This window comes from Amblyomma maculatum, chromosome 1, assembly GCF_055883805.1.
Source record: "Amblyomma maculatum isolate TAMU_Amacu chromosome 1, ASM5588380v1, whole genome shotgun sequence".
Lineage (NCBI taxonomy): Eukaryota > Metazoa > Arthropoda > Arachnida > Ixodida > Ixodidae > Amblyomma > Amblyomma maculatum.
In genome coordinates, this window is record NC_139344.1 from 133,513,653 (window position 1) to 133,540,046 (window position 26,394).

General features: G+C 45.2%; 1 protein-coding gene across 7 annotated transcripts in view; it reads right to left on the reverse strand.

Annotated features, from left to right (window-relative positions):
* Positions 1-245: 245 nt before the first annotated feature.
* S1P (membrane-bound transcription factor site-1 protease) overlaps positions 246-26,394 on the reverse strand; it is a 123,225-nt gene continuing 97,076 nt past the window's right edge. For 3 of the 7 annotated variants that reach the window (XM_084589020.1, XM_084589019.1, XM_084589018.1), the window contains exons 25-26: positions 14,794-14,956; positions 246-613 (exon numbers count right to left, since the gene is read on the reverse strand). In XM_084589020.1, the coding sequence (XP_084445146.1) occupies positions 350-613; positions 14,794-14,956 (427 nt within the window). In that variant the 3' untranslated portion in view covers positions 246-349. Of the gene's footprint in view, positions 614-14,236; positions 14,957-22,524; positions 23,121-23,684; positions 26,255-26,394 lie in introns of those variants that run through there. The other 4 variants (XM_084589021.1, XM_084589022.1, XM_084589024.1 and 1 more) reach the window with 4 other exon arrangements.

A 26,394-nucleotide genomic window follows, 5' to 3' on the forward strand; every position in this document is an offset into this window, starting at 1 on the left:
GTCATGGTGCACTCTTCACTGTTGACCTTGAGCCATTTTTCTCTTAATCTTTTTCTGTGCGTACTGTGCATTCTCATCTTTCAAAAGCGTTGCACGACTCTGCATTTCCAGCATCGTCAGCTAACATAAGATATCCCCGTTAATTACGTGTTGCACTGCTAATATAGCTAGCAGGTTAACACAGCTAGTGGCAAGGACTACCAACACACAGCTAATGAGAGCTCGAAGAAGTAAAACAGTGCACATACAAAAGAAATAGATTTTATTTCATGCCTCTGCTAGATACTCAAAGTTGTCTCAAAGAATGCACTCATTATACTGTTAACATACATACGCTTATGTCGCACAGTCACAGTTCCACATGCGGTTGATGCAAGTTCACACTGACATGAACCTCAACATGAACATGATTTACGGAGTCATCAATGGCCATATCAGGCACAAAGTGTCCTGCTTCGTGTTGATCAGAGATGCGTCGGAAAGCTTGAGGCACAGTAGACCAGTCAGTACGGTGGTGGCCATTTTCAGCATGTTCAACCGGGTCAAGCACCACAGCACCACCTTTCCTCAAAAGTGGCTCAACGTCTTTTGCCACACTGTCTTCTGAAACCACCTGCAGAAGACATCATAATGTTGTCGGGTGGCATCAAGGTGTTACAGTGTCTTGTTAGTCTTCTCGAAGGGGTTAATCAGGAAGCGTCCCAGTCACCAAGGTGAAGATAGCTGCTATCACTAAAAAGCATGGGGGTGAAGCACAAGCCACCACCACTCTTGCATGGTCTGTCACTTGGTAAAGTTCTACTAGAGTGTATAGGCAGGCTACACACACATATGAAGGCCAGCATTGTCCAAGTCTTCAGATGAGACAGTAGTAAGAAAGGCACTTCAGTGTACTTTGCTACAGCTGACCAACAAAAATAGCATTTGAATGACACTGAACGGCTGGTTACATAGTCGAGCGAAAAACAGAACATTCGGCAGTCATATAAATATATAGGCATAGCTGAAACAATAGAGCATGCTTTGGCAATCAAATTCATTTTGTGTTTTACCAAGCAAAAATGAGGTTTTTCATTCATGATTACACAAGCATCACTAGTGTGCTTGCACATAAATGCAGTGGATTTTTTTTTTTTTTCAGAAGGGTCAGAGCACTCAATTGTGCTTTGTATTATTGTGGCTCGTGCTTGCACCTACAAGCAACAAAATAACAAAAGATGAAATCCTGAAATAGCGAAGCTGCTACTAAAATAAAAGTTAGCACAGAGCTAAGCAGCAAAACAATACAGCAACATACAGCTGCAGAAAATAACAATTCTGTTGGAAAGCATGAGAACCGTTTAAGTGAAATTTTATCTTAACAATATCATTAAACAAATCATGACAAAGAATGTTAGCTACCTGACCTCAGTGACCAACTATTCAACAAGCTCTTTTTCCAGTAACCCTGACTTTAGCATACCTTTGAGGTCAACTTGTAGAAGAAATTTAAAGAAGACAGCAAACATGATGGTCTAAAGAAGCTTCTAAAACACCAGCCCAATTTTCTGAACAAGCCACATGCAGCATGGTACTTTTCATACCAAGGACTAGAGTGAAAGATATGAGTGTGCAGAAGAGAGAAGATGTGACTAGGATTAAAAATAATAAAAAGCCAGAAACAGCCCAAAAGACAACCCAGAGCAGCGAAGTAGCCTGGTTGTAGTAAAACTGAGTCAAGATTTCACTTTCAGGCGTACGACGTTCACAAATATAACAGCATACTATATGTGAGCTGGCTTGGCCGAAAGTAGATGAAGCATCATTATGTACAAGTCCAAAAAAGTTTCACCGTCATTCAATTGAATGCATCATGCCACTAATGCGAGGCGACATTTCTCAGTGCTTTGCCTTCTTATCCTGGCTCTGCAGGTTTGGCGAGACCAACCAAATAGGGTAACAAAGAAGCAGAGCACTTAAAACTAAAGTTTGTAAACTTGAGCATCCACTAACTTACACGCTCAACCAACATCTGTTCTACATGATGGCTCGGCAACAGTTTGCAACATGTAAGGATGTGCCGTCGGGTGTGATGAAAAGATGACGCAAATTTACAAGAATGACACTCAGCATCTTTGAATCTGAGGGCACTGCTCGATCGACCCAGAACACTCCACCTCAGGACACAGTAACATTCTTCCTGAGGCTTTCCACAAGAAGGACCACGAAAACTGCACCAGTTTTTACCACACGAGTCATGACATTTCTTGCACCTTTAAAATACAATACAATCTATGCTATCAAAGGCATGCAAAAGTTGTAATATTCTGTGGAAAACGAGTAACTAACTACAGAAACCTTCTTTGACACTTGCTTTTACTTACTTTTGACACCAGGTTTTTACAGAGCATGCCTCAATACCCACGTTACCAAGAAGCTATTTCAAGCTAGGAGGAACAATCAAGTGTCACCACCACCAAGCACCATAGTGCTGTCCATTTCGTGTCTGAGACATGTTGACGCAATATTTACCACTGCGATAATTGTGTTTCCTACAATAGCACGTTGTCTACTCATAAAAATGTTTCCTGGAAAGCAAGACCTTTCCAGACCCATGCAACAATACATAATCTAAAAGCAACCACTTTTTAAGACCTAATCTGTGCACTGAAATATGTCCTCGTTACCTGTCAAACTCGTTACAGGCTGTTTTCCAACAATTCCAATTCATTGTATTTACGTCCACATACCTTTACTGAGATTTAAATAAATTCAAACACTGTAAAGATTTTTTTTTTTTACTAAGTCCCTGGGAGGTGAAATAAACAAGTTGCTTTTGTGTGCAAACTTAACCACTGCACGTGATTTTTAGGAACCATCCTATACTAACAACCTTTACATCAAACATATTGCACTGAATTCTGCAAACAGTTACCTTCAGTAGGAAGACAGAGGAGGTTTTACAAGAGCATACATTGCTTTTTTAATTCGTGCATGCTGATGGAAAAAAGTAAGAAGTGTGACATGACCTCTTCAAAATGTCAGTGGCAAACTCAAGAACAGAATAACAACAATATGCATGCACACAATGGTAAAAAATGAATTCCAAGGAGCTTCGTGCCTACTAAGGTCTTATATCCACAGACTCGCAAACTTTTTACTAGCACAGAAAAATCATGATAATCAGAAAAATCACAGCACTGGCTATATTTGATGATAAATAAATCATCTCGCACCCACAACAACACAATGGCTAGAAATTTACCGTCCACCTCAAAGAGAAACAATGACCTTCCAATGTTAAAACTTACTGCCGCTACCCCTTTATATTTTATTCTTCTTCTAATATGTGTAACTAACGCCTCCCATATGTTTCTGTTTGCTCACGAAGTGCGTGACAAATCTGGACCCTCAGTTGTGTTATGGGCTTAAATGAGTAGGTTTATAATGGGCACTGTTGTAAAAAAAAAAAAAATGAGCACATGTAGAAAAAGCACATGACAGGCGCCTGTTGTGCATGCCTTTGTACGTCTTTCATGCGCTACAGTATCAGTTAAACAAGCGGCGTTAGTAAAATCAAGTAGACGCCCGCTAAGACAAGCTTCGCTAAGACAAATTCGTAGATATGGTGAACAGTATAGACCATTCGGTTGGTTTCCTGTAGGACTCAAAATAAAAAACAAAAACCTGCTTAAGACAAACTGTTTCGTGTGTCCTTCAGTCAAGACAGACTTTTGCAGTGACAGAGAACCAACGGCGCATAACGGCAATCATGCAGTGGTATTGCAAGATAACGTGATAAAAAAAGAGTGAACAAGAAAAGAAAAAGGAAACTGGACCTGAGCTATCTTGAAGTAGAATAATGGGAGCTTGTTTCATGTTTTCAGACTTCAGCTTACCATCGCGTGTAATAAAATAATAATACTTTATCTGCAATTATCCTCTCTGAAAATTCCATTTTATTCTCTGCTTTCATCTGCTTTCACAACATGGACATACCTAGTATGCTTACATTATTTTTTAAAGGCAATTCTGTTAGGGCGAACACATACTCTCTTCGAGTTTGTCTTAAGGAGCTCACTACACGTGTACTGCACATAAAACAGCCTGCCGAGTCTTAAACTGAAATAGCATGTTGGCACGTGTATCACAGTTTGCGTACGCACAATATCCCACATGCAGAAAGCCTTCATTTTGTACCCCCAAGAGGCCAAAAATATGATGAAATTATCTAAAAAAATCGATTTTTTGAACGCAACTGCACAAAAGCTGCCAAAAGCTGTTCACATCATAGCAAATTCCTTTGGTGGAAACACAGACAATGGCTGTCTGCTTTTGAGATCAACGTGGCAAAGACAAAGCCATCTCATTTTACTGTATCCACATTGCGTGCATGTTTGTGAGCCTAACTGCGTCCGAATCAAGGAGCATCCAGCATCACAGACATGTACGGGTAGTTAAAACCATATCAGCAGTCCAAATTACCTTAACTTAAGAATTAATCGGGTTTGAATTAAAAGCCAATAGTACTATATAACTTGAGCCAAATACAGAAAAAAAAAAGAATGGTGCATTTGGCTATAATAAAATCAGAGCAGCTACCTATACAAGCAGTTGTACAGGCTGACTAGGAGCAGCATTCCTTAATTAGTCAATGCTACAAGCAACCAGTTTCTGAGCATCAAAAGGAGCTCCTAACTGCACAGCTTTCGAAAGGGCCAGCTGCCTTTTAATAATGTTTGCTCTCTGGTGCCAATGAAATGTGCAAGGCCTTGGATGTACTACAATCATGCTACTACCTGCAGACATAAATATAGCAACTATGAGCTTTCCTGTCCTACTCAAAGTGCAGGAAAAACTCTTCACAACAAGGCATTCGTTATACAAGTATTACACCACTGGTGGTGACTTGTCATGCTTAAAAATGACTGAGATTCTGAGCCAGAGAAGTTATTTACTTTAATAAAATACAGCGAACTCCAGTCAGAACAAACTGGGTTAAGGCGAATTTTCGGGTAAGGTTAACAATGCGAGATCATTAATGCAGTTGCTTTCTCATAGGCCTAAAATTAAATTTTCAACACAAAAAAGTGCACCCCTGGAAGATGGCTCGATCCTGTGCACCTTTGCACAAAACTGAGAGGAAGCCATTTTGCAGAAAAGTGCTTCATTGGTGGGGGGGGGGGGGGGGGGGGGGGGGAAGGAGCACTTCTAACGGTGTGGGAAAAGCAGCGCTCCACGTACTTGCGCAGGCACAGAGATTCAGAGCGGTCAGATCTCGGCATTGCACATGCGTTGCATGCAGACATTGCTTCATAAAGCCTAAAGGCACATGAGCATGGAGTGCACCTCATCGCTGACATGGGGCTTAAAAATACTGTAGAACCTCACTGATATGTCCGTGGTTTCTAAAATTTCCCGCCTCATAAAGTCAAAATCATGGGAAGTAAAAGTCTCCCATAGAGCTATCCTGCTTTTCTACCGGTTAGTACTGCTACGGGTTGACTCATTGGAGAAGAGACTGACGAAGTGTGTGTGCGCTTGCCGCGTGCTCGGGGCCCGAATCCCTGGCAGTGGTGTCTGTGATTTGATGTCCGATACGCCTTGTGCTTGCGTCCAGTTCTGTGTGAGTGTACCAGTGTTTACGTGGTGTAAACGCCTCCTTCTACGTAGCATCTTGATGGAGGTGAGGACTTTTCGATCCTCCGCTTCCTGGCTTATTGCACCATGGAGCTTCGCAGCGGATGCTACACCGGCACTGTCACCATGACTCAACCCAGCAACTTGCGAAGCCCCACTGCCCCTACATTCATGGTCATGGCTCATCCCCGTAACCCTGATATCCGGTGCCTGAGGTGATAATGTTGACAAATGGCTATCGATGTACAAACGTGTCAGCACCCATAATAGGTGGGACCCCACAGTAATATACTGGCAAACATAATTTTCTATTTGTCTGGAACAGCAAGACAATGGTACAACACCTACAAAGACGAATTAACAAGTTGGGACATCTTCAAAAAAAAAAAAAAAAGCTTCGTGCTCTCTTAAGACCACCAAATGCATTGAAATTAATAACAGCGAGTTGGCAGGTTAGTTGCTTTTGCATGGTGAAGGAACAGCGCAAGGGACGGGACACAGAGGCACGAGGAAGCATAAACACAAGGTGCTGATTTTAACCTCTTTTGGGCACCTTCAATTGCTTCTGCCATTCGGTTTTAGTATGTTTTAGCGTGTTCTGTTCTCACCAAGGCCCTCTATACCTCGCTTTTTACCTTTTACATTTTATAGATTTGACTGCTATTGCGTTTCCACTTCATCTTCCATTATTGTTAAACCATTGTTTATCTTGTGTTCCCACTTCAATCATTAGCTGATGCTAGTTTTAACTCACTGCCGTGACTATCTTCTGACGGCCGGTGACAGAGCATTATCGATATCGATGTGCCACCCCCTGTTCTCTTCTGAAATAAACCTCAGTTGATAGTCAGCGCCTTGTGTTTGTGCTTCCTCGTGCCTCTGTGTCCAGTCCCTTGCGCTGTTCCTTCACCATGCTTGGAAGCTCACCGCCAAAACACACCTTTAGTCGTGTGCGCAGTCCTCCAGTGAAAGCTACGACACCTATATTCAAGACGTGCTCGCCTTATGTCACCAGGTTGACACCACCATGTCGAAATCTCAAAATGTAGGCCACATCCTAAATGGGACTGCGGATGACGTTTTCCATTTGCTCTTCTGCAAAGGCTGCGATACTGTGGATGCTCTTATCAAGGAGTGCTATCTCCTCGAGCAAGTAAACAGCCAGCGCATTTTCCCACAGTTTCGACTTCTGAACACGGCCGCCACATCTTCGTGTGTTATGCAGCAGCCACCAACAGCCCCTTCCCCTTCGCCTGTGTGGAGGCCTGTGCACCTGCACCAACTCAACCCACCGTCCCTGGCCACCGTTCAGGCCATCGCGCGAGAGGAGCTTGCAAGCTTGGACCTCTCGCCTGCTGTCTGTTCCATCTGAAAACCCCATGTCCAGGCACCAAGCACAAATGTTTTCCGTCCCCGAGCCCCGTACTTTCGTTGTTATCGAAATCCAGAAGAATGGCGGACGCCTGATGATCGCCCCATATGTTTCAAGTGTTCCTGTGTCAGCCACATTTCCCAGCACTGCCACAATAGATGGTCTCAGACTTCTCATACCGAGTTATCCTAAGAATACCGTCCAAATATGTCCCGTAGTTTTCTGCCCCGATCCCAGCCTGACCAATCAAATTCTCCCAACGCTTTCGCAAGCTCAGGACCATGTCGTTCTTCCCGCTCTCAATCTCCATGAGCCGTCGTTTTCGATCCCCGCAGCCCCCTCGATCCTCGGCTGCAGCCTCATACGGCCAATCTGATTTGGAAAACTAGCTGATGCAGCTCCCAGAGGTGATGCTGCATCCATGGCCAGCCCCACAAATTCTCTATAGACCTCCCGCTTGAACAAAATAAATATTTGTGTAGACGGGTGCCCTCGTGCACGCGCTTGTAGACACTAGAACGCATCATATCTCTGTCACAAGTGCAAGCCTTTGTCGGTGGCTCGATCTCGGGTGCGTGTCGCGGACGGCGAAACGGTTGGTGTTGACAGACTCTGCACTGCTCACGTTAGTGTTGCTGGCCATGAACTTCCTGTGCAGTTCACTGTTTTGAACCCTTGTGCCCAGGACCTCATCCTCGTCCTTGACTTCCTATCAGAACACTCTGCTGTGATTGACTGCTCACAAGGCGTCCTGCACCTAGATCTCCCAATCATCGATCCTGAACCTTTGCATTCTTCTCCCCGACTGTATTCGCTCGACCAAGTGTCTTTGCCCTCACTAGCCGCCTCATTTGTTACCTTGCATCCTACCTCATCTATTCTCGATGGTGACTACTTAGTTGCGCCTAATTCTGATTTCTTGCTGAGCCACAATGTTGCACTGCCCCATACCGTCGCTACAATCAAGGGGAACACTGCGTCATTTCCGTTGATCAATTTCAGCTATTCGGCCCAAGTGCTTCCACCTGGCATATGTGCGGCCACATTCTCACCTCTTGGCTCTTGTCAAGTTGACCCATTGGACACTGACAATGCTCCAGCTTCAGCAGACCCTACCCACGATCCTACTCAGACTGACACGATCCTGGAAATGATGCCCTCCAATTTGCTCCCTGCTCAATCTCGTCAGCTGCGTGCGCTTCTAGAGTCTATTCCGACATCTTCGACCTCCATAACAGCACCCTTGGCAAAGCTCTGTCATGCACCGTATCGACACCGGTGACGCTCCTCCTATCCGCTGCAGACCATACCGAGTTTCCCATGCAGAACGACAGGTAAGCCAGGCGGAAGTAGCAAAAATGCTAGAGAAGAACATTATTGAGCCCTCTCATAGTCCCCGGGCTTAGCCCGCCGTCCTGGTCAAGAAAAAAGATGGCTTGTGGCACTTCTGTGTGGATTACTGACACCTGAATAAGATCACTAAGAAAGACGTCTATCCACTTCCTAGAATCGACGATGCCTTGGATTGCTTCTACAGAGCCAAATTCTTCTCGTCCATTGACCTACGATCTGGCTATTGGCAAATTGCTGCGGATGACCAGGATCGAGAGATCGAGGGGCCAGATTTTTAAAGGCGCCCCGAGATACAAGAAGTTCACAAGACCTCGCAAGGGTCGACATCCGCAAAGTGAGAAACAAGTCTGTAAGTTCGTTCGCAGCGAACGATGCAGAGGCTTTGCTGTCACTGCCAATGCAATTAAGGTGAAGGCGATAGAGATAGCAACCAGAATGCAAATTCCCCACGTGGTGTTTCGTGCAAGCCGGGGCTGGGTGGAGCATATGATGAAAAGAAATGGATTTTCTTTGAAACGCAGGACAACAATATGCCAGAAGCTTCCAGCTGATTTTGAGGAAAAAGCTTATCACTTTTTAGCGGTATGTGATGAAGCTCCGCAGGGAGCACAGCTATCAGCTCGGCCAGATCGGCAACGCAAATAAGACGCCGGTGTATTATGACATGCCGAGGGCATGCACAGAAGTAGGAGCCCGGGAAGTCAAGGTGAAGACAACAGAGTACGAGAAGCAGTGTGTTACAGTTATGCTATGCGTACCAGCTGACGGCCAAAAGCTTCTGCCATTCATTCTCTTCAAAAGGAAAAACATGCCAAAAAAAAAAGTTTTCCTAAAGATATCATCATGACAGTATACAAGAAAAGGGTGGATGACGGCAGACGTCATGTCTGCTGGATTAGGGTTGTGTGGCAGTAGCGCCCGGGAGCACTGCTCGGTGGACCTGCAAGCACACAGTCTATACTGCTGCTGGACGCGTTTCGCGGCCACCTTACCCCGGAGGTAAAGACCCAGCTTTGCAACAACAATTGCGACTTGGTTGTTATCCCAGGCGGCATGACAGCGGTGTTGCAACCCCTCGACATTTCAGTCAATAGACCTTTTAAAGCCAATCTTCAACAGGAATATAAAAAACAGGTGCGGAACCCCGACCGGAAGACATGAAAGCTCCAGAAAGCGTCCCCGTCAACCATCGCAAGGTAGATTTCGGACGCATGGAAGCAGGTGCAGGTCGACGTTGTGACGAAGTCTTAAGAAGTGTTCCATTACTAACCACTTTGACGGAACAGAAGACGGCCTGCTGTGGGATGTTGAGAGCGGCAGCTCAAGCAGTGTGACGGACTCCTCGAGTGGCAGTGAGTGACTAATGAGACACAAGCGGTGGGTTCACTATTTTTGTTTTGAATGTTCGCCAAATAAGATGTTATTTCTCGAGCATTTCCCTTCAAACATTGCCGCGAAAAGGGGGCTGCGAATGTAAGTACCTCCCCCCCCCCCTTCACTTTGGGCATCGTGATCGTAAAAAAAGGGGCTGCTTAGAATCGAATAAATACGGTATATATATATATATATATATATATATATATATACAGTAGAACCCCGCTGTTGCGTTCCCAGGTGCTGCATTTTCATGGTTGCTGCGTTCTTATGATTGAGTTCTGGCATGAATCACATAGTGTTCTATGCATTAGAAACCCTGCGTAACTTCGGGCACGTTCCCGAATCATACGTCCCTAACTGGCAGGCTTGAGTAACAAGCAGCGACGGCCATATTTACTTTTAAGGCCAATAGACTTGGCCTGACTTGACCTGAATTGGCCTGGCTATGCCTGTCATTGCTGGCGTGTCTACAGAAGGCGTTCGCGGCGCTCGGGCAGGCGGTGCCAACATCATTATCATCAGCGGTCGCGCCTTTTTTTGCATCTTTTTTACCTATCATCATGCCATTTTTCGTTCTCCCATGCTGCTCCCTTTGTGTGGTTGGTGCATGCGCAGCTGACTACGTGCTTCGGACTCCTTCCACATATCATTGCATCGTTTCGCGCCTCCGACTAGGAATCATTTCGCGTGTATTTTCCTGCTGTGAGATACGCAAGAAGTGAATTCATACCGTGGTTGTGTGCACACGCGTCCAGCGCACTCAAGTGCCCACCTGACGCCGTGCCGACCCTTTCACGCTGCAACGTAAATCGCTGTGGGTTAGCGGCTGCCTCGTTCCGCCGCAGTGCGGGAACTTGTTACAGTGATAGAATCAAGAAAGCGCAAAGCACTCCTCTTGGAGGAAAAGCTGAACATTCTTCGCACCGTGAATGCAAACTCGATGTGGAATCACCTGTGCATCGCAAAAGTTCTTAAACTCGCGCCATCCCACCTTGAACTCCACTGTTTCGAAAAGAAGCGAGATCGAAGGAAATGCCCGGTCATTCGACATCAAAAGCAAGCAAGCCCGCAGTGGGGGGCACGTGCAGCTTTTACAGCTGTTTACAGCTGTAAAAGCAGCTGTTTACATACGATTCAAGCAAGCCAGAGCTGCAGGTGTGAATTTTGATGGCACCATTTTGCACGAAAAAGTGCTGGAGATAGCAGACAAGCTTGGGATTGACGATTTCAGTGCGTAAAACGGTTGGATCGACTGCTTTAAGATGGCACTGAATTTCCTATCAAACCGTGAACGGGGAGGCTGCAAGCGTGGACATTGCTACCATAGACAACTGGAGAGAGTCCATGGCGGGCATTATCGAGGGCTACGAACCCAAGGATATTTTCAATGCTGATGAAGCGAGCCTCTTTTATAAGGTACAGCCATCAAAGACGCTGAGCTTTAAAGGCGAGGCTTGCCACGGCGGGAAAAGCAGCAGAGAACGCCTCACCGTGTTGTTGTGTTGCAACTCAGATGGCTCTGAGATGATGAAGCCGTGGGTCGTTTGAAAATTTCGAAGCCCACGGTGCCTGAAAAACATCTGGTACCTGCCCTGCCACTACAAGAACAACTACAAAGCCTGGATGACATGCGCAATTTTTGAGGAGTTCTTGTCCTACATGGACTTGAAAATGGGCAGTCAGGGAAGAAAGGTTTTTTTTTAGACAACTGCTCCGCGCACCCTAAGGACACTACGTCGCTGCGGAACGTCAAGGTGGTGTACCTTCCGGCCAAACCAACAAGCCACCTTCAACCCTTGGATGCAGGCATCATAAAAAATGTCAAGCATTTTTACAGAAAGTGCATAGTGAAGCGATCCCTGGTCTCAGTGGATCATGGGCAGCAGCCGAATGGCATTACAGTTCTTGATGCCATACACTATTTGGCTACGGCATGGAGCACTGTCACTGCCGCAACGATCAAAAACTGTTTTGCGAAGTGTTTCGGCGACGCAGACTGTGCAGCAGAACCTGTAAGCACCGAGGACTGCGAACTCGACACGGCCATGGAAGCAGTTGGCACCTATGGGATTGTGTACAGTGATTATGTTTCTGTAGACGACGCCGTTGTCACCTCCGAGATGATGACCAGATCGTGGCTGAGTGTGTCGACGCGCACAACAGTGGCGACGAAGAGGAGGAGGTTGAGCCGCTGCCTGAACCCACCTTCACTTTGGCTGTAGCGGCATTAGACCTTCTCAGAAGGTATGTTTGCGACGACCGCGAGAGCCACATTGCACTGCAAGTATTGGAAAAACGAGTTGGGCTCACGGGATGCGAGAAAATGCGACAGATAACGCTGCACTTTTTTAAGTGTTAGCACGGTAATAAACATGCGTTCACTTGCCCACTACTGTCATTTTTCAATTTGTCCTTCTTCCCGGCTCTTACTTTTTTCTTACGGTCCCGTGAAAAACGAATCAGCGGGGTTATACTGCATATATTTATATATATTGTACCAGGATGGCAGGCCCACCCAGAAAAATCCAAACGAGGATGCATGAATAGAAACAGCTAACCGGCAGCGGCCGGTTGGCTGTTTGGCGGGTAGCGCGCTCGCTCCCTGCGCTACCTCTGCGCTAGACTGGCGTAGGCCGTAGGCCGTGCCTTTCATCCTGCAACAATATATATATATATATATATATGCGTGTGTGTGTGTGTGATGTAGTCAAATATAAAGCCTAAAGGCAATTGCTTTATTTTTGCTGCATTGTTAGTTTTTTAAATTTATCGACGAGGTTTCACTGCACTCTGGAGACCCACCTTAGACCAATGAAGAGCTGCAACATGCACTATACCGTCCAGATAGCAGATAGAGACGTCCAGATAACAAAGAAATGTGCATTGCTTTTGGCAAATGGAAGGGCGCTTGTGTGTTTGCTGACAGAGCGGTTGACAGCTAAGGTGCCGAGTGCTCGTAGAAAAATCAAAAGGAAAAAAGAAAGAGAAAAGAAAAAAAAAAAGAGCACACGCAAATAGCAGCCATCGCGGAATAAAGTGAGAAAAAAAAAAGACGGGGCAAAAAAAATCTAGACAATGTCCTTATCATCAAGTAGAATGATGAGAGGTCGTTTCATGCTGTCTCCAGCCTACTTCCTGTATAATGCAGCATAAGCTTTACTTGCAATTATCCTCTCTCTGAAAGGCTATTTTATTCACTTTCTCGTGTAACATATATGTGACACACCAAGCATGCTCGTCTATCTGTTTAGAGGTACTTCCTGATAAGACAAACAAATTTTCTGGTCCCTTCAAGCTCATCTTTAAGGGAGTCTACTGTAAGTATACAAGGTACTCCCAGTTTTGAAAAGTGGCTTTGAGCGGTGGTACATTAGTTTGAGCGTGAAACAAGGTCATCAAATTTATTTTAAATCTCAGCTCAAAATAGTGTGACAGATACTGCACCGTGTCTTTCCTGTGAACCACTTATTATTATTATTATGTAGGATATTGTGCATTTAATTTATTTAATAATGGCTGCTTTTTGCTCTAAGCAGGCACTCTAGTAGAATACACCATCTTTCAAAAGAAGCAGCTTATGGTCTCAATGAGCCAGAATATCTCTCAAGGCCCTTAATCTCATTATTTTATGACTTATCTGGCCAAAAGCACAGTAGCAATCTATTGAAGTCCCTGCATTTCTTTTCATCATTAGCCTCTTGTTTCATTTCATGCGCCACAGAGTTAATAAAATTGTACTTCATTATGACTTTTCTAAACAAGCAGCCAATGGTTTCATTTTTATTTTGTTCAAGCTGTAACTAAGCTTCTTCAAACACTCACCAGTACAATCACATGTGACCTCACAATTCCCTACATAAAACACAGCTAAGACACTGATAAAAAAATATGGTGATGGCCAAAATCATAACAGCTGATCAGGCTTACAACAAAGTTTTACTGTTTTTGGTATTATGGCTCAGTTTACTTTGAACTGTTCGGCAGCCTAGAGGTTATTGATGTCGATTAGAAGAAAGCTTCTCATCCCCCCTAAAACTGCATAAGTTTAAAAAAATAAAGCTCTTCAGTAAATTTACTAATGGTAAGATGGCTAGAATAACTTATAAAGGCCTTAGCAGGATTCAAAGCACTGCAATAACAGAAGATATGATTTGAAAAGAATGTGAAATGAACTGCACAGCTAAGAAAGGAACTAATGTAGCTTTGCATATTAGTATATCACAAAAATGCAGGAAAATGAGAAATCATGTACAAAGTAAAAATACTCTGACAGTAAACTGTAGCAGGACTAAGCTTAGGTACAGCAAGCAGTAACAAAAGTACAGACCTGCCACAGCATCGATATTTATAAACAATGAATGCTCCTTGAAGGTACAGGTCAGGAAGCCAGCACACAGAATTTCCATCGGCTCCCAAGCTGCTAATCTTTTGTTTAAGATCGCTCAGGTCGGTGAAAGTGAACAGTAAAAATATTCAGCAAGTGACCTTTCAGAGCGTTGTAACTTCTGCTTAGTGCCCACGTTCAATCACGAGAACACATCTTTTGCAGAAAAAAAAAAAATAACAGACAGCCAGAAATGCAAATCGGTCTTCTAATATACTGAGTGCACTGATTTGGGCTCAGCTCATAAGTAGCAGTCAAGAAGAAGACTTGACTGTCCATTTCAGTATGGGTACTTAAATGCCTGTTCTTCTAGTTTACTGTTGTTTTCAACCACTCAAAACACCGGTTTCAAGTCTCCCGCAGTAATAAGCGCACCACCAACATGCAGGCGGTAATTATATACGTACAGCAATAAAAAAAAACAACTTTAGTGTACCAGGATGGAAAGAAACAGGTGCCATGACATTATCAATCACACCCCCCGAAGCAACTTGCTAATGGGCAGTGAAAGGATTCGCCGACGTGCCCGACCCTTGCGGCCCTGTGCTCTGCGAGTGGCCGCTCTGTGGCAGCATCGACGGTACAGCAGCCAGCCAAACAGTGTGGCCACGAGGGCCCCAAAGACAAGCACCGTGCGCCGCTGCTCCAGGGCCAGACGCAGAGGAGAGAAATACTCAGATGCGCTCACAGCCTGTCGGTTGTCATCCTCGTCTGGCTGCAGAGCCCAGCCACCCCAGCGCTGTTTCAGGGCTGGGAAGGCCAGCTCATCAGGTATGTCCACCATGCCTCCAGCACCAGGTCCCAGTGGCAATGGCTCAACTGAAAGCAGCTTCTGAGACTTCCAAAGGACTCTGCAATGCATGACAGGGGACCCTTAATAAAACTACTAACAAACAGAAACATGCGTATCTACCGTACAGTGACAAGGATGCCAGCATTCTCTCTATCGGCAATGCAACCAGTCGAACAAAAAGTCCTGAGGCATCATGCCATCCGTGCACTCGACATGTCCTCAATCTTTAGCCAAGCCCATCCATACTGAAGCATTTCACAAGCAGAATACAGTGAAAGCTCATCAATTCGAACCTCGATAATTAAAATTTTCGGATAATTCGAACTACATTACTTGATCCGACCAAGCTCCCATAGAGATCTGTGCACAAAAAAAAAAGCCCGCTAATTTGATCACGAGTCGGTTCCACTATGGATAATTTGAACTATGAGCCGCCACGTTTGGGTGGCTTGGCACACAGCTTGTGGCAAAAAAAAAAAAAAAAAAGAAAAAAAAATGCCCTCTGCTGAAGTTCGGCATAGTTAGAGGCTGCACACATCCAAAACGGAGGACAGAAGATACCAGGTAAAACCATGGAAGAGTGAGTAAAGCCTAAATGGCGCCATGACTAGCGTGGAGGCCGGCGGCGCCAGAGGGTTGGGGTTGGTGGCCGTGGCGGTGGCTGCCTAGTCTTTCTTCCGCGCAACCTCTGGAACTCACAACTATATACTCGTTAATTCGAGTCCTGCTAATTCAGAAATACAGATAAGTACTGTTGGCGTGGTCCCACCCACGCCCATGAAAGGCTAGGACTTCGGACAGGCGCCACGGGTTACGCGGGAATTTTTATTATTACTTTTTTTTTTCTGTGAGAACCATCCATTTTTGCACGCATCAGTCGTCAACAGAAGTACGCGATCAGCCCCGATCATGAGGCAGGGGCACAGCATCATTCGCTTCAAAAAATGTTTGTTGCTATCGCGCGTTCCAATGACTGAGTGGCAGCTGTACACAGTGCCTGAAAATGAGGCTCGCACAACAGGACAAGCGCTGGCACACTGCCAAGTCCCCCCCCCCCCCCCCCCTCCTTGCTATATATATATAAAAAAAAAACCAACGTCACAATGTAGACACCCCTTGATGTCATCGCTGCGCAGCATCTTGGTGCACTGCAAAGAAAAGCATTGTGGACTATGATGGTGCGAAACAGAGGGAAACGCTAACCACCTTCTTCTGTTTAAAAAAAATTCTTAGGCAAAAACAACCGAGCGTGGGTGGGTCCATTACGTGAGTGGGTTCGTTACGCGAGTAAATACGGTACTTTTACCGTAATGCAAATGGTTTTGTCAGTTTTTTGGAGGCCATTCAATAATTCGAACATCGAACAATCCGAACTTCATTCCCCGGTCACGTGAAGTTAGAATTAACGAGCTTTTAGTGCATTCAATGCCAGAAGACTAAGAACCCTATGCCACGATTCGTACTATTATGAGATAGAAAATATAACCATTGCCATTCTCTTTTCCTTCCACCAAAGGCAGATTTCCGGGCTTTAGACTTGTATACATCTACAGCTACCTATAACCTATCTCTTGCAGTCAGCATTCATCTCCCATGTCTATCTTAAGTTCCTCTTCAAATATACAGGCTTCTGTCAAACACCTGGTCTCAACTGTCCTCAAAACTAGACTTTTTTTCTTCTACCCCCCCCCTTCCCCCTCCTTTTTTTTTGCAGGGCTGCAAAAAGTAGCACTACATGACACCACCTGTACAAGTCTAGACAAAGCTAAGATTCAAACTAATGTTTCCATTCAAGCTGCTGCTCTCCCACGCAATGGTTCATAAGCAGCCAAAATGTCCGCCCTCCAACTCACAAAAGCCAGAATTTAACTGTAAGAAAATACAAGCCATCATCATCATCATAATCAGCATGACTATGCCCACTGCAGGGCAAAGATCTCTCCCATATTTTTCCAATTAACTCGGTTCTGTGCTAGCTGCATACACTTGACCTCTGCGAACTTCTTAACCTCATCCGCCCACCTAACTTTCTGCTGCCCCCTACTACGCTTTCCTTCCCTTGGAATTGGCGTCATGACCCCTTTAAAGGTCCACAGAAATGAGTCATTAAGAAGGGTAAACATCGCCATAACACTGATAGATATTGAACCACCCATCACTCTCCCGCAAAAAATTTCGATCTAGCTTCTGCAACACCAGAGATATCGGTGATTAAAAATAACCCTTCCAAGTTTCCCTCTCAACTCGTACGCCGAAGGGAGTCATAAAAAAATAAAGAATACAAGCAAGTTCAAAGCTCCGCCCAGCAATACGCCACTTCGACGAACTTCCAGTTGCTGCGCGCTCGCTCGCTGGCGTACTCTGGTCAACCCGTCCTCGCTCGCACACTGAGGAGTTTGCCAGTTCATGCAGCGTAACTGCGGTTACGCGAAACCGTGGTTAGCCCATGTTACACGGCGGACCAAACCATGGTTACACCACGAACCACGGTTATCGCAAAACGAGCTTGGCGACCTCGGTTTGCGTCGTTAGCAGAGGTTATGGCGGCGTCTGTTGACGGAGGCTACTCGTCAGTGCCCAAGTGCGCGAAACGTACGAGCGGGTCTGCTTCACAAAGTTATTCATTTGCCCACTGTATCACGTTCAACGATCAATGCATAGAATATGCGGTGTCTACTGTGCCGCCCGACGTCTTCAATTACGGCCAACAGCGCAGCGACTGCGTACTAAATCCTTTTCCTGCCTGTATCGTTTGAACGGCGTGTTGCTGAGCAGAAGTCAACAAATGCGCGGCCTTAGCTGTAATGAAAGTACGCGAGTTTGCAACGCTTACAGCATGGGATGCCGCGAGCAGGCTGAGGTACGTTACACTTTACCGCGGGGGTGGGGCGCGTGAGTGCGGCGAACGACGGTGCCGTGCGTACACCGTCCCTAGTCGTCGCTAGGCCTAAATTGTTTCGCTTTGAAGCCGCGGCGGTCGGCGCTTTGGAACTGATCAACGCGGTCGTAAATCGTCTACTTATGAAACTGCCTTATTGTGAATCCTATCCTGCCATAGTAAAATAATCATACAATGAACTCTGACGACGCATTAATCGCAGAGCTAGTACGAGCAGATCGAATGAGCCAAAATGTACCAGCGGCAGCTGGCTTAAGCAGAAACTTGCTTGTATCATGGTTATCGCTCTTACCAGCAATTTGCGGCTGGTGAGCGATCCTCATGAGGGCTTCATACTTGATATTCGGCTCAGTATTCCAGACGCCAACAAATTTTAGCACACTTTATTTCGGACATCGGTGCTAACGATCTGCCATGTCGTTCGCGTACGGTATGCGGGAGGAGGGGCCACAGTGGCGGTGTTTACGGAGGTCGAGGAGGTGCTGCCATCGTGCGGTGCTTGAACACCTGAGGAGGCGCCTGACATGGCCTCCGAGATCACTCCTGTGCGCAACGTGCAAAGAGACCCTTATTCTCAAAACTGTTAATGTATGTTTTGTTCGATGCTTGGTGGCTGTTGCTTCCATTCTGATGGAAGTTTTGTTCGTGTGCAGCTCGGATGCAAGCTTAACGAGAACGAGGTATTCGCAAACGTCCGTGCGTTGCCTGGTGCCCTGGGTACAGAAAAGGAACTCTCGAAAGCCCAGCAAGGAAAAGTGGCGGGCTTTTGCTCTCGAGACACGGTGCGCCCACGTCGGAGAGACCTGAGTGCACGGCGGTGGCTACGCGTGGCACGGGGAAAACGCACCTCACGAGAAGGAGGGGAATGCGGGAAAAGGGCCCCCTTTCCCGGCGAAACCAGTTTCCGCCCGCAGCCAGTCAGCGGGGCAGGAGCCCAGAGCCTCTGTAACCTAGTAAACCGCAAGATGGGCACCACTCTCCCCGTGACTTTCCTTTTGGTTGGCCGTGTGTAACGGCGGCGTCTCCTTCTCGCCGCTCAACGGGTCTGCTGCGCGCCGTTATGCCCACACCGCTGGCTGCGCGCTTGTGCGCGCGGAGGTGATCTCGGAGGCCATGCACCTGAGGAGCTCGCGCAGCGCACGAGCAGACGACTTTCGTAGCTACCGGAAGTGTGTCCGTGACGTCATGGCTGCAGTGGCCGCAGCGAATGGCAACTTCTAGGAAGCCTTGCCAGTCAACTCACTCGCGACGTCACGGCTCAAGAAACTAGTTCCATGCGACACTGCCAAGCGACATCCTCTCTGCCTGCGAATTTCAAAAAATGCTGTTATTAAAAATTAATAATAAATTGCTGGCTTTGTTCCAAGGCGTTATACTTGGGGTAATTCTCAAAAGGATTCATTCTACACACTGAACACGTTTATCAGTGGCTTCTTGGTGACTGTTTCTGTGGACCTTTAAAGGGGTCATGACGCCAATTTTGGAATATAAACTGTTTATTGCATCTTATTCCTGATGTTACAAGTGAATAAACCTCAAAGTTTCAGCTGCATCGGAGCTGCAGATATTTTTAAAACTAGCATTTTCGTTTCTTCGTGAACAGCTTGTTGATCTGACAACTGGCGCAGCCGGTGACAACATAGGCTGATGCCGCATCGTCTGCTGCATGTTCTGTGCACGAGGAGCGTCAACCGCGGTTACGCGAAGCCGCAGTTATGTAGGCCAAACAGCAGTCATGCCGCTTACCGAGGTTACCGCAAACTGAGCTTTTCGTTGATTTCTGTCAGCGCAAGTTCTAACCTAGGGAATAGTGGCATTCGTGGGCGGGATTCAGGTGCATGTCCTCACCTGGGCGCCCAAGTACGAAAGGCACAAGAGCTGACCCGCTCGAACTGCGTACACATATTGTACAGGAAGCACGTCTCAAAAGCAACACATAAACTGCACAACGTATATAGTGCCATCCTACAGCGCTTTTGTATAATCTTCGGGTACCGCCTGACAACGCAGCAGTGTAGTGCCTAGGATGCGGCGCACTACATCAAGGCACCCAATACATCAGCCATCCAGTCTTTACGCTGCTCATTGTCAGGCAAAAGTCTGACCCTAGCTGCATCATGAAAGTATATGATAAGCTCACGAGGCTTACAGCGGCCGCGAGCACAAAGGACGATGGCGCTCAAGCTGTCTGCTTTTCACTAATCGTCGTTAGGTCTAAATTTCTTTGCATCAAAGCCCCAGCGAACAACACTTTGTAATAGATCAGCGAGCCGTTTTAGTAAATAGAACACTTGATCACGAAACTTCTTTACTCTCAACCCCACTGTTTCGTGGTAAAGGAAATGATTATTTTCGGCAAAGCCTTAGCAGCGGAGCTAGCGTACAAGAACACGGTCACCATACCGGCTGTGAGCAACTCCTACCTTATGGACCAGTATTTCACAAGAAGCGTTCATTTTTGAAATTGCTTTTTCGAGGGCTTATCATTATTCTGAGAGAAAAAAATTTTAGCATGCTTTTCTGACACGGCGCAAAGGATCAGCCATATCACTGGCGTGAATGGCTTTGCGCAAAGCATGGCCGGCATGGCAGTGTTTACAGTGGTGGGGGTAGTACTGCCATCGGCCGGTGGTCACGCCAAAGGTGGATGCCTGGGAAAGAACTAAATCGCGCTTCACTATAGTCTGTGTTCTGTTTTCAGAAACATGCTGAGTACACTTATTGGGAGTCATGTTAGCAAGTGCGAACACATTACGGTGTATCGGCAGCTTATCGGCGCCGGCACAGCAGCAGGCAATGCGGTGGCTGGTGTCGCTCTGTCACGTCACCAAGCATTTCAACATGCCGATCGCTGTCAGTGGGAGGAGTTTCGCGTTGCCAACTTCAGCCACTTAATTTAAAATAAGGAATGCGTTTAGGGTGCTCTAATTTCGGAAATAGAATAATAAGGACCAGTATTATCTGCCAGGCTACAAAACTGTAATACACTAGATGACTGTGGCATGACTTCTGAAATCAGTCCAACATTAGCTGTGACCAATAATCTCCTTTTTACAGATCTAAACACAGTGCCTTTATCGTGAAGCTTTTAGTGTCTCTAGTCTTATGAAATTGCTGGCAAACCTTCATTATAAACACTCTGAAAAACCAAACTCACAAGCAAACTGCAGAATGGGTGCACAGTGAGGCCTACCTATACGATAATAAATACAACAGAACCCTGTTGATATGTTCCCAGTTCGTGCGACTTCCCTCTTGATACGCTCAAAATTGCGGGCGGTAAAACATCACCCATAGAGTTACACTTTTCTTCTCCCGGTTGAGGGGGAACAGGGCTCTTGAAGGGCCGAAAATTGCGAACAAAAAAGTGACCTTCTGAAAATGACATTTTGGAAACCTAATGACCGTCACCTGCTTACCTACTAATTTATTCACTCCCTGAGTCATTTATTTCACTTTATAAGGTGCAAACAAGCCGAAAAAATCCCATCTCGGTTCATTTTTTTCTTGTTTTCTCAAAACAAAAATTTTTGATGTTTGCTAGTTTAGAAGAATATCTTTACATCTAGAGCAAATAAAGACATTTTTCATTTTATGCTTAGCAATTTTTTTGCATGCTCTAATTTAAAATGTTCGTTAACCGCTTATTCTTATATCGAACTTCAACAAATTGCAAAATTATTAATATTGCCTTGATTAAAAATGTAGTTCCTACATTGTATTCCTTATACTACAATTAAACCTAGTTATAACGAAACTGCAAAATGTCAGTGATTTTTCGTTACATCCAGTTACATGCAGTTTTCGCGTGAAGACCCAAAAGGACAATGTAGAACGAAAATCAGATTAAGAATTGATGCAAGGAAACAACCTTGAAAGTGTTTACAGTAAATCAGATTTATTCGAAGTCATAGAAGCGGTGAAATGTTTCATGATCGCGCTGATAGCACGACATGAGCCTCCACCTCCTCTGCAGCTCGCACGACGTGTCTATGAGGGAGCGGAGAAAGGAGGTAAAGGAGGAATCAGTCTGGGGGAGAGGGAACGCGTCGGCGCCACCACTGCCACGCACACGCTCACCTACTACCATTGCCCCAGAAAATAGACTCTGCCTCGAGTCGCCGGCGTGCGGGACGAGCAACTGCGTGGCAGTGATGGACATGCGCTGCTCGCTCCACATCTTTTTTTCTGTTATTTTTGGTCGCTTTTAATCATAAACTATTGTAGTGCCATGTTCTAACAGCAAAAGCAGCGGAGATTGCTGCATCTGCCAAGGAGATGCGGCGTCAGTGCTGAAACGCGAAGCGCTGTATCAACTGCGGTCACTCATTGCTATACTAGGCGTTTCTCTCACTTGAGTTCGTGTTTTATCATCCTGAAACTTGTGCGGTTGTGCCAAATTTCCAGACTCGGCACTAGCTAAGAGACAGTCGACACCGCGAGCTCATTATATCAAGGTCAATCACCGCGACATGTTCGTTACATGCAGTATTCAAATACATGCACTTCAATAGGGGTGGCGTTGAGGAATTGAAAAACTTCGCAATATCGAGGAATCCGTACATGAAGTTCGTTACATAGAAGTTTAACTGTATATACAAAATAGCCACATGTCAATAATACCATATAAACTAGTGTAAGGGCCGCACTTCTTTTTTTCCTGATTCGAGGGCCAATTTTTGGGGTTCAGCCCATACACGTGACATACGAAAAATGTTTTTTCAAGTAAAAACAGACCAATCAGTGAATGTGCGACATTTATTTATTATTCAATCATCACTCGCAGAGTCTTCCGACTTTGAGCAGGTGCCGTGCTCTGATGCAGTTCACCCCAGAAGTCTTTGTCTTCAGTACCGTCTAAACGCTTTGAAATTCTGGTCACCTTGAAACTATGGGACACAATGTATGTAGACACGGAGTTCCACGTGTACAAATTCTATCCAAGCACAGTATCGAGCAGTGCCTTCTTGAGCCACCGGTCGGCGTCTAGTCGTGATTGCCGTTTGCCATCTATTCTGAACACTGTCTTCGAAATTCAATCTTAAAAGGCGGAGTGATGCTGATGTCCAGGGGTTGCAGCATGCCAGTGAGGCCGCCCGGAATAACGGCCATGTCGATGCGGATACTGCGCAGTTCTTTAACCCTAGCCGTCAAGTTGACCGGGCAAGTCGCAAAACAAAGCCGGAGTGGCAGGGGCTGGCGATACCGATGCCGATATGGATTGTGGAAGCTCGCAGCAGAAGGAAAGTCATGATGACCCGTGACTTCGGGCTCCATCTGGGGAAGGCACCTGGAAGCTTCTGTAAGCTTTTGAAGGTTATTCCTGCGTGGGTCACGGAAAGTTTGGGTGTGGCCCTTACACAAAATTTTTATTAAAGATATTTGCTTCGGGAAATAGGGGGTGCAGCCCTTACACGCGTTTGTACAGTTTCTGATTTGTGGATTATTCTTTATTTTCTATGAACAAAGGAGTGAAAATGTCAAATAATTTGAAAACTAACTGACCAACTAGAAAAGTAATTATGCACTTAAAATTTGTGCAGAAAAACAATTAAAATTGTGTATTTTCATTGCATTTAGCTTAAAAGTAAAACAAAGAAATGTTCAAAGATCCCTGTCCCCCTTATATGCCCTCGGATCGCACAATTTTTTGGTTGCTACTTTTTGAAATTTCGACAAACAGTGGTATACAACCACTGTTTGTCGATCAACCGGACATATGCTAACGAATACTCGCAACATGAAAAACTGATGAGTGGTGCTTACCCACCTTAGCTGCTTTCCTGCAGTGCCTAGGTGCAAAGGGGCGAAGCATCAAAGAAAGCCAAGAAGCCAACATACGGAGAGGAGAAACACGGTGGCTTCTTTGCGATGCCTTATGGACATAGGGGTGAAAGATTTGACAACTAGTAACAACTATTTGCTTGCAGATGTGTGGACCGGGTCTGGGAGATGCAGCATCAGCAAAAATGCAGCAACTAGAGTCTGTAGGCCATCACGATGGCTATGCCATATGTAACTGATGTAAGAGGGTGAAGCATCTGAAATAATCAAGCAAGCCATCCCGGCTTCTCATTGTCTTCTATGAGCGAATGTAGTTCGTGGAAGAACAGTTTTCCGTGCAGGGACAGCTTGAACCACAGCCCTCACTTTTTTGGCTACTGGGTCTAATTTACGACCATAAGACCCGTTTGAGGAGGATGTTGCTCGACCCCCTGGGCCACACCATCCACTCCCAGTTCCTGGAAAACCTCGCTCAACACCAGAGCCTTGAGTGGCCGAGAAGGGAGCGGTCTGCGGGCGTGGACGAGGGGAGCGGGGAGACAACGAAGAAGGCGTCAGTGGCACGGAGTCGCTAAACGAACCTTGTATGAAGAGAACACATTTGAAACTGCTCCTTTTCTCGCCAGTAAATTCAGTTGTTATTTTGTTCATTGGGATAGTTTTCTTCTTCATCGACAACATATTCACGACAAAGAAACCGCATTTGGGACAATGCAAATACGGATCCAATTCTGCGAGAGTTAAAAAAGGAGCTGTGCATACTTCATGTCTATAAATGCTAATCTATACTTTTATGCAGTTCAGTTCAGATCCTACATTTATTTCACCAGATAATACGTTTTTTTCATGTACTGTTTAAAAAACCTATCAACAAGACTTCATCGGATTAAATATCTTTGTCAACACTGAAAAGCAATACGTCATAACCTCCCTCTCCAAGCAACCACATGCTGAAGCTGTGTTTCAAACGGTGAATTCACCATAAGAAAACTTAAGTCATCAATATTGTAGGCATACACATTTTTCTTTTTCATTTTCACCAAAATTAGACCTTAACACCTTCTACATTAGGGCACTTTACATACTACTTTCCTGAGGACAGCAAGGCGGACTGTAAAAGAGAAACTCTACTCGCATTAATAACATTTCAACCATATTACGTGCTCACAACAATTGAAAAAAAAAAAAGTGAGAACATAGCTATGCAGGCCGAATGAATAGCATCACATCGTTCAACCCACACGGTCAGTGCACTTTTCAGGCCTCTACTATATTGGCTTAAGAGCTGTACCATCAATGTTATATGTTTTCAACCCTCTGCATCAACAGTAACTACACAATTCGTTACAGCATTACAGCTTGCTAGACATCAGACCTGCTAAAAAGAACATGCTGAAAAGAACATGCAAAAATGATTGGGGTATGCAAATAGTACTTTTTTTTTCAAATTGAATTGAATACACATAAGCTACCTTCACTACTGAATCGAATAGAACAGTACAGCAGAAAACAGCATCAAATACAGACTGAATATCTGTGTGGTTATTCACTACTTGTCTAAATATTCGTACAAAACAAACATTCCTGTGAAGTAGTGAAGCAATGTAATTTAAGGAGTTAAAGGGCGCATGAAAAGCTATTTGCGAAAACTAGAGAATGCGCACGAGCAATAGATATCCCACCAACTGTTACCGCTACGCAAAAATTTTTAAAGTTACCTTTACTACCACTGAGGAGATGGGATATCGAAAATAATGCTCCTCCTCTCTACACAGCCCATGCCAGGGAGGGCAGAAGAAAAAAAAAACAAGTAAACAAGTCAGCATGGTGCCCCATCACGCCAGCATAACTTGGGAGCGTCCAATGAGCGGGCATGCCGAGCAAGCCCCCATGACATCACATGGGAGGTTTTGTGTGTGGTGCTTGCGGAGACGTGTCGCCCCAATCAGTCACGACGAGCAGTTTTTTTAAAATTATTTATAAACTATACGCTCCATGAAAACCTTCCAAATTTGACTCGAATAGTTATAAGAACCAGCGCTATAAATTTCTTGCATTACAATATTACCGCAAGTAGCCCTTGAGAGGCCGTTAAAAGCTGTAGTTACCAAAAGATAAAATACTGACCTCTATTACAGGACATGCAATACGAACTTAATACATACTGACATCATGAATGTCATGTCATGTGCACAAAAAAATTACCTTTTACCACTGATGACGGCAGCGAAAAAAGCTAGTGCCCCATCTCAACTTACGAGAGAGACCTTTCCTTCAGATATTGGGCATAAGGTAAGAGTTTGCTAGACTTGGTCGAACCCTGTTATGTGGCTCAATCTTGAAGACCATACATAATAACATTGCTAATACTGCTGAACTGTGCTGAACCCATCCTTTCACTAAGAATGATGATGGCGGAGCACTACGCAATGTCAGAGCGGATACCGTTTTTTAGTTTATTTATTCATACTGTTAACCCTCTATATGAGGATCAGTACAGGGAGGGAAACCATACACAAACACAAGTGCAATTCTCTTCGCTAAAGTACACTCTATAGAAAAGAATTACAGATTTGCACAGCAATCCTCCAGGAACGTGTTCACACCTATCTCAAATTTTTCTAACTTCTGTTTGGTCCACAACATCGCTTGGCAGTTGGTTCCAGATTTCTACTGCATCAGAAAAAAAGGAGTAGCGATAGACATCAGTAAGTGTAATAATTGGTTGCAATGCCTTACTGTGATTTTTACGTAGGCAACGCTTCAGAGGACGTGTAACATAGTGTTGTTTATTAACTTTTACTCTATCATTC